The sequence below is a fragment of the Oncorhynchus kisutch genome, linkage group LG3 (genome assembly GCF_002021735.2).
Source record: "Oncorhynchus kisutch isolate 150728-3 linkage group LG3, Okis_V2, whole genome shotgun sequence".
NCBI lineage: Eukaryota > Metazoa > Chordata > Actinopteri > Salmoniformes > Salmonidae > Oncorhynchus > Oncorhynchus kisutch.
In genome coordinates, this window is record NC_034176.2 from 32,259,411 (window position 1) to 32,268,263 (window position 8,853).

Sequence of the window (8,853 nt, forward strand, 5' to 3'; positions counted from 1 at the left end):
CAGTCTTCTCCTTGTATGAGCTGAAAGTTTAGAGGGACGGCCAGGTCTTGGTAGATTTGCAGTGGTCTGATACTCCTACCATTTCAATATTATCGCTTGCACAGTGCTCCTTGGGATGTTTAAAGCTTGGGAAATATTTTTGTATCCAAATCCGGCTTTAAACTTCTTCACAACAGTATCTCGGACCTGCCTGGTGTGTTCCTTGTTCTTCATGATGCTCTCTGCGCTTTTAACGGACCTCTGAGACTATCACAGTGCAGGTGCATTTATACGGAGACTTGATTACACACAGGTGGATTGTAATTATCATCATTAGTCATTTAGGTCAACATTGGATCATTCAGAGATCCTCACTGAACTTCTGGAGAGAGTTTGCTGCACTGAAAGTAAAGGGGCTGAATAATTTTGCACGCCCAATTTTTCAGTTTTTGATTTGTTAAAAAAGTTTGAAATATCCAATAAATGTCGTTCCACTTCATGATTGTGTCCCACTTGTTGTTGATTCTTCACAAAAAAATACAGTTTTATATCTTTATGTTTGAAGCCTGAAATGTGGCAAAAGGTCGCAAAGTTCAAGGGGGACGAATACTTTCGCAAGGCACTGTATTTAGGCATGCCATAACAAAGGCCTTGAATACTCATTGACTCAAGACATGTCAGTGTTTTAATTTTTTATGAAATTTGTAAAAATATATATTTAAACATAATTCATTATTGGGTATTGTGTATAGGCCAGTGATTTAAAAAAATATGTATATTTTACCTTTATTTAACTGGGCAAGTCAGTTAAGAACAAATTCTTATTTTCAATGACTGCCTAGGAACAGTGGGTTAACTGCCTGTTCAGGGGCAGAACGACAGATTAGTACCTTGTCAGCTCGGGGATTTTAACTTGCAACCTTCCGGTTACTAGTCCAACGCTCTAACCACTAGACTACCCTGCCGACAAATCATAATGGATTACCATTTTAAATTAAGGCCGTAACGCAACATGTGGAAAGAGTCAAGAGGTGTGAATACTTTCTGAAGGCACTGTACATGCGCTCCAGTCCCTATGGAAAACATTGTTTCCATTGTAACTCCACAGAATATCACAACTACTGACTCCACTGTAGTTTCCACAATGATTGTGGACAACTGTCACATCAAGGACATCATAGACAGGACTCTAAAACTGACATTAAAGTCTAATGGAAGCCTTTGTTGTGAAATAAAGGTTGTGATGTCTGTTTATAGCACGTCTCATAATGTGGTCTCACTGCTCTGTCTTTAGCAGCACATGCATGGATAGAGCCTCAGAATAACTGGTGCACCTCCTCTGGCTTGGCAGGTCACTCCAGAATCGATCGATCTAGATGGTGTACGTTATCATACTATTTATGATAATTATGCTTTTGGACTGTTTTGATCCATGTTTACCGTTTCAGCAGGCTAGATTTGTGGAGCAGGTATAGAAGAGAGTTAAAATGAGGGTGCGAAGAGCGACCTAACCTAAGGATAATCGTGAGAGATGTGCAGGGGGCAGCTGTATTCTCTAACTCCAGGATGTTGTGGCGTAGAAAGCAGAGGGGGAGCCGCTCTGTTCAGGTAGCGCTGTTCTCCAGAACACATGATTTATATATGAGCCCAGGCTATGTGACGTCAGAGCAGGGAGGGGAGGTGCACTCCTCAGCCGCAATGCAGTACAGCACACACACACACACCCACATAGTGAGATCCTCACACCTCATCTTCCTCACCTCCGCTGTGCTTCTTTTCATACCACCTCAGTTGGTGTTCCGTTCAGAACTGTTCCTTTCTTCATAGTGTGTATACTGGCATGTACAGTTGAAGTCGGAGGTTTACATACACCTTAGCCAAATACATATAAACTCAGTTTTCACAATTCCTGACATTTAATCCTCATAAAAATTCCCTGTCGTAGGTCAGTTAGGATCACCACTTTATTTTAAGAATGTGAAATGTCAGAATAATGGAAGAGAATCATTTATTTAAGCTTTAATTTCTTTCATCACATTCCCAGTGGGTCAGAAGTTTACATACACTCAATTAGTATTTGGTAGCCTTGGGTTAAATGTTTTGGGTAGCCTTCCACAAGCTTCCCACAATAAGTTGGGTGAATTTTAGCCCATTTCTCCTGACAGAGTTGGTGCAACTGAGTCAGGTTTGTAGGCCTCCTTGCTCGCACACACTTTTTCAGTTCTGCCCACTCATTTTCTATAGGGTTGAGGACATGGCTTTGTGATGGCCACTCCAATACCATGATTTTGTTGTCCTTAAGCCATTTTGCCACAACTTTGGAAGTATGCTTGGGGTTATTGTCCATTTGGAAGATCCATTTGCGACCAAGCTTTAACTTCCTGACTAATGTCTTGAGATGTTGCTTCAATATATCCACATAATTTTCTTGCCTCATGATGCCATCTATTTTGTGAAGTGCACCAGTCTCTCCTGCAGCAAAGCACCCCCACAACATGATTCTGCCACTCCCGTGCTTAACGGTTGGGATGGTGTTCTTCAGTTTGCAAGCTTCCCCCTTTTTCCTCCAAACATAACGATGGTCAGTATGGCCAAACAGTTCTCTTTTTGTTTTCATCAGACGAGGGGACATTTCTCCAAAAAGCACGATCTTTGTCTCCATGTGCAGTTGCAAACCGGCCTTTCAGGTTACGTCGATATAGGACTTGTTTTACTGTGGATAAAGATACTTTTGTACCTGTTTCCTCTCGAATCTTCACAAGGTCCTTTGCTGTTGTTCTGGGATTGATTTGCACTTTTCGCACCAAAGTACATTAATCTCTAGGAGAAAGAACACGTCTCCTTCCTGAGCAGTATGATGGCTGCGTGGTCCCATGGTGTTTATACTTGCGTACCATTGTTTGTACAGATGATCGTGGTACCTTCAGGCGTTTGGACATTGCTCCCAAGGATGAACCAGACTTGTGGAGGTCTGATTTATTTTGATGTTCCCATGATGTCAAGCAGAGGCACTGAGTTTGAAGGTTGGCCTTGAAATAGGTACACCTCCAATTGAATCAAATGATGTAAATTAGCCTATCAGAAGGTTCTAAAGCCATGACATAATTCTCTGGAATTTTCCAAGCTGTTTAAAGGCACAGTCAACTTAGTGTATGTAAACTTCTGACCCACTGGAATTGTGATAAGTGAAATAATCTGTAAACAATTGTTGGAAAAATGACTCATGCCTAAAGTAGATGTCCTAACCAACTTGCCAAACTAGTGTTTTAACAAGAAATTTGTGGAGTGGTTGAGTTTCAATGACCCCAACCTAAGTTCCGACTTCAATTGTACATGAGAGGAACTAGACGGAAGCGATATAATTTGTCGTCTAGTACCTCAGTACTATACCAGTAAATGATCTATTTTAACAAGCCATTTTTTTTCTCACTGGACACGCACTGGTTGAATCAATGTTTCCACACCATTTCAATGAAATTACATTGAACCAATGTGGAATAGACGTTTAATTGACGTCTTTGCCCAGGTCAGGTCGAAACCATCACTGAGGAAAATCAGTATATTTCACACCAGAGTATATTTTAGTATTAGAATGATATAATAATAATAACACACAGAAATGGTTCAGTTTGAACATTTTATTAGTTACATCAGTTTGTATTGCATATTCTCAGCAGTTTATACATGGCACAGTCATCCCTGACTTCAGAGTTCTCCTCCCTGACCTAGCATACTAACCACAGCACAGTGACTCAGCATAACCATCAGACAGGGAGCTGTTTAAGGTGCACAATGAGCGGGTTCATAGTCTCTTTGCTTTTTATAGTCAATATAATATACTAATTTATATCGTCATAAATATACACATACAGTACAATATATTCACCTGACACAATCTTTTATAGACATTTGTTGACATCTCTGCCCTTGAAGGCTTCAGAAGTTACATGGCCCTGTGCTGTGCTCCCAGCCAGAGCGATGTTGCTATTTTAATGCACTTGTTATTATTGTTGGGAAGTCAGACACATTCAGATAGAGTTTAGAGCATTCTGCATTCTTTACAGTCATACATTAGAAGAAGCATCATATCAGGATTGAGTACCCAGGGATTAGTAACTAGAGAAACACTATTGCTTTGCTTGTTTACTGTTTGTCTCCTACTCTGCTCTGGCCTCTCTTTACAAAGGCTTCTCAGATCTTCAGTAGCCTCCCTCCCTCCCCCCTCCCATCCCTCCCCGATAGTTCTTTGGCGTCTCTCTCTCTCTCTCTCGGCTCATACACAACGCGTTAGTGATTCACTTCATGGCTTTCTCTTTGACCTCAGTGCTGGAGGACTTTTCGTCCTTCTCTGCCTTCCCTTCCACCTTCGTATCCTTAACCTCTTTACTGTCGGACTCTTTAGAGGCCTCCTGCTTGTCCTCCTTCACCTCCTCTTTGGGCTCTGGTTTCTTCTCTTTCTTGCTCTCTGTTTTCTCTGGTGATTCTTTGGGGGCAGGCTTCAACTCTGCCTGAGGTTTGTCGTCTGTTTTGGATGGGGCCTGTTTCTCATCTTCCTTCTTAGCAGGGGTGGGGCTCTCCTTGGCGGGGGCGGGCTTCTCCTCTGCAGGCTTGGCCAAGGCGGCGGCAGGAGGGGCAGGTGTTGGGGTCTCCTCTGGCTTGCTCTCCTTCTTGGGATCTGGTTTGTCGGTCTTCTCCTCAGCCTTCTCTTTAGGCTGGCTCCCACTCTTCTCTTTCTCCTTGGGTTCTGGCTCCTGTTTCTTCTCCTCTTTTACAGGCTGGGGTTGTTCCTTCTCTTTCGTCTCCTCCTTGGCTGGTTTGTCTTCTGCAGGGGGCTTGGCCTTCTCCTGGATGGGGGACTTGGGTTCAGGAGACTTAGGGAGGGGGGACTTGGGAGGAGGGGACTTAGACTCTGGGGATTTGCTAGGGGGAGATTTAGATGGTGATTTCACAGCCAGGGATTTGAGCTGGGGAGATTTCTCCGTGGGAGATTTGGGGGCAGGAGACTTGGCGGGTGATTTGGGAAGGGGAGATTTGGCTGGGGGTGATTTGGATTCAGGGGATTTGACGGCGGGAGATTTGGGCTGGGGGGTTTTGGTGGGAGACTTAGATGGAGAAGCAGCCTCCTCAGGTGACTTAGACTTCTCTTTCTCCTCACCTGACTCCTCTTCCCCCTTATCCCCAGATCCTTCCTCTTCCTCCTTATCACCCTCTTCCTCCTCCCCTCCCTTATCCTCAGATCCTTCCCCTTCCTCCTTATCACCCTCTTCCTCCTCTCCTCCCTTATCCTCAGATCCTTCCCCTTCCTCCTTATCACCCTCTTCCTCCTCTCCTCCCTTATCCTCAGATCCTTCCCCCTCTCCTACCTCAGCTTTGGTCTCATCCTCTTCCTTTACTTCCTCTTCATTCTCTTCGCCCTTCTCTTCCTCTCCTTCCTCTGTCACCTCAGTGACCTGTGTCTCATCCGTCTGTTCCTCCAGTATGACTGTGTCTGAGAGCTCCTCCCCCTTAAGCTTAAGGTGAACGGAGGAGTAGGAGAACAGGCTTGGCCCAGATAGGAACCGAGTCTCCTCCCCTTCCAGCAACTTCCTGTTTAGGGGAAGAACATGGGAAGTACAGTCTGAGTTGGGTGTGTCAATACAGTCTCCTGTTAAAAAAGATATATATATTCCAAGAGCAAGGTTGTTCATAGCCAGTCTGAACACCCCTAACCTCTCCCCCTTAACCCCTGACCCACCTGTAGGCAGCTATCTCTATATCCAGAGCCATCTTGACATTCAGCAGCTCCTGATATTCTCTCAGCTGACTGGCCATCTCCCACTTAGTACTCTTCAGCTCACCGTCCAGCTGGTGGATGGTCTCCTACACACACACACACACACACACACACACACACACACACACACACACACACACACACACACGTTGGTGAGCAATGTGTGTCAGAATGAAGGAGAAAGAGAAAAGCCAGACAGATGGTCAGTCAGGCAGAGGAGTGTACCTGTAGTGAGTGGATATCCCCATGGTGTCTGTCCTCACTATCCATGCGTTGTCTCTCCAAAGACTCCTTGGTTCCTTTGAGGGTCTCCAGTTCGATGGTGCGGCTCTGCAGCTGCCGTCTATACTCGGCTATCTCCTCTTGGGCACCGCGGATTGCATCCGTATTAGAGTGAGCTGCATCCGCCAACCGTTCCATACGCACTTCAGAAGGTGGTGGTGGGGGGGGGGGGGGGGGGGGGTGGATAGGGTCAGAGGCAGGGTGTTAGAGGTCATGGGGACAGGGGCTATAACCCAAAATTATAAAATAGTCTCCTGTCTTAGGACTGGCCAGGTGCCTGAATGCTTTTCTGTATTGAGCTTTAGTAAAGGTCTGTCATTGAGAACACACATCCTCTTCTCCAGGAAGGAGTGACCTTGACAGTGCCTGTCTGTCTGTCAGAGGTCTGACTCAGATACATGACACTGAACAACATATTGATGAAATTCTTGTCAAAAAAATATTCCAAGGAGTCTTGAATGAGGCATCTGTGTTTTCAGGGACCTAATACTGCTGACTCATAGTTGCCTGCTGCAGGAATGCATGATAAACAGTAATAAGATTTTCCAAACAGGACTGCAGGTGGACAGATAGAAGACACGAGTTTACACCAGACAGAACACTTAAACCTCTCCATAAAATAAACCAGTGGACTATTTCATCACATTATTCACATCCAATACTTTTTCCAAATGCAATCATAGCCTATCATTTCATAACTATGGCGTTTGATTCGAAAGTACCCTTGTCACTCAAGGTGTCATTATAGTAATTGGTATGCACTCATAGGAGGATGCTTACGCAGGTTTAGCTGAATATATAGCCTAGAGAGTTTAAAGCAGTTCGCTTCCAATTGTGATCTTACGAGACGTCAATGTCCCAAATGGGATTGATAATAGCCTAGATGCACCACTGTGTACCACTAGCCTATTTGATTGTGAAACCAAAGCGCTCCCAAATTCAGCACCATGGACAGCGAGCAATGATGCGTCACCGCACGGCCACACATTATAGTCCTATAAGACTATAAAACTGGCTTTCTCACGACCACTCTAGGTAAAGCCAGGTGGGTATTAAGGTAGATTGATATAAAGTTGCACCTCTCACCTTTGAACCATCCCTCTGCCTGCATTGCGCTCTTGGTCGCGTGGCCATCCAGCTGAGCGCGGATCTCCCGCAGCGCGCTCGTCACGTCCGCCTTGATCGTGTCTCGAGCCTCGAACCTCACCTGTGTACCCTGGATCTGTGCGAGCATCTCGGCCACCTCATCCTCGTGGTTCTTCTTCAGGAACGCGGCTTCTTCCTGCAGCGCGAACAGCTTCTTGTCCAGCTCCAGCCGTGCAAGTCCAGACTCATCCACATACTTGTTCATGACGCGTGCTGCGGCCTCCAGCTCCTCCCGGCTGCGTGCCTCGTCCTCGAGCCTGGTCCGCACATGCTGGATGTCCTCTTCAAGGTGGTCATGCGCCAAGAGTGTGCGTGCCTTCTCCCCGGTCAACTGCTGGACCATAACCCTCAGGTCCACCAGCTCACGCTGATAGTGCTCTCCAACGGTAGCGCGCCCCGTCTGGCTCTGTCGCAGCGCAGCCGCTTCCTGCTCCAGATTCGAGTTAATCAGCTCGAGGTTCCGCACCTTGTCGATGTAACCGGCGAACCGGTCGTTGAGTGTCTGCAGAATCTCCTTCTCGTTCCTCCGAGTCATGTCGCCATTAAAGATTTCCAAGCTGACGGCAGAGGCTGCCTGGCTGTAGGCCGGGCGGTGGCGCTGGGAGGTCGTCCATGGCTGGGAGTGGTAGCCGGAGGAGGAGAGGGAAGCGGCGGGCCGGGCAGAGTGTCCCTGTGGTGTCCTGCGATAGGATCCGTGGCCGTAGAGGTAGTCCAGTGGGTAGCTCATCTCTAAGCCGGATGCAGACTGCGGCAGGGTGAAGAGAGATGAGCTTTTATACCGCGGGAGGAGAAACAACTCAGCAGGAACAATCTCTCTCTTTAAAGAGACATCATCTTCGCTATCGTCATCACCCCTCCTTCATTATCACACAGACTAACCACAGAAATACCATGATACAGCGGATGATAGGCTTCTTGAATTTTCTCCCAAATGTCCAATTGTATGATATTATTTACTCTTGATTTCTGAGTGCCCACAATGGGATTACGTGCCATGTTTGTTACAGTAGACCTAGGCCTATAGGCTTCAACTTTTTGAAACAAATGATGCCCACAATACCATTATCACCAAAAGAAAAGTACATAGCTAATACATGCTGGGTTTAAATTCTATGATTGGGTTTGGAGTAGTTTTATGTGCAGCTCTTCATTCTATTTGTCAGTGCTGTGAATACATGACAGTGGAAGTGTGTGTGGTTCTGTCAGTGGGCCAGGTGTGTCCCCCAGGTGGGTTGGAGTGGATCTGCAGACTCACACTGCAGAGGTAATCCAACTGCACAGCAGCAGAAAGCGGCGCCTTCTCTTTGTCTCTCCCCCCTCTCTCGCTCTCCCTCTCGCTCACACACCTGGCTGGCCCACTGACAACTTTACACCTCATAACAGTGTGTGAGGTTTGACACGTCTTCATCATAATCCTCAGAAATGTATATAAGTGGATGGATCAGAATGACCTCTGTCAATAACCCAGGTTATTTGAAAAATCAGACAGTGGAGAATTAAGTACACACACACTTGCTATTTTAGTGCGGCCCTTGTAGGTGTGTCAGCTGATTTGGAAGAATGTGTCTGAGGATAATTCTGTCACTACTACAGCACCTATTGATCAGACTCCTTCAGGCTTCACCCACCCACACACACACACACACACACAGCACACAGCACACAGCACACAG

General features: G+C 46.1%; 1 protein-coding gene across 1 annotated transcript; it reads right to left on the reverse strand.

The window, feature by feature from the left end:
* Positions 1 to 3,602: 3,602 nt before the first annotated feature.
* LOC109880866 (neurofilament medium polypeptide) lies at positions 3,603 to 7,948 on the reverse strand. The gene is made up of 4 exons (XM_031804467.1): positions 7,121 to 7,948; positions 5,978 to 6,177; positions 5,714 to 5,838; positions 3,603 to 5,565 (listed from the first exon to the last, which is right to left on the reverse strand). The coding sequence occupies exons 1-4, from the start codon at positions 7,905 to 7,907 to the stop codon at positions 4,275 to 4,277; spliced, it is 2,403 nt and encodes an 800-aa protein (XP_031660327.1). The 5' UTR covers positions 7,908 to 7,948; the 3' UTR covers positions 3,603 to 4,274.
* Between the last annotated feature and the right edge of the window lie 905 nt (positions 7,949 to 8,853).

Bases quoted from the DNA above. Each gene is read 5' to 3' on its own strand.
- LOC109880866 (XM_031804467.1), bottom strand. From the start codon at position 7,907: ATGAGCTACCCACTGGACTACCTCTACGGCCACGGATCCTATCGCAGG. The intron at 6,178-7,120 runs GTGAGAGGTGCA...CACCTTCTGAAG, and splicing joins GGCAGAGGGATGGTTCAAAG to TGCGTATGGAACGGTTGGCG. The intron at 5,566-5,713 runs GTGGGTCAGGGG...TCCCCTAAACAG, and splicing joins ATAGAGATAGCTGCCTACAG to GAAGTTGCTGGAAGGGGAGG.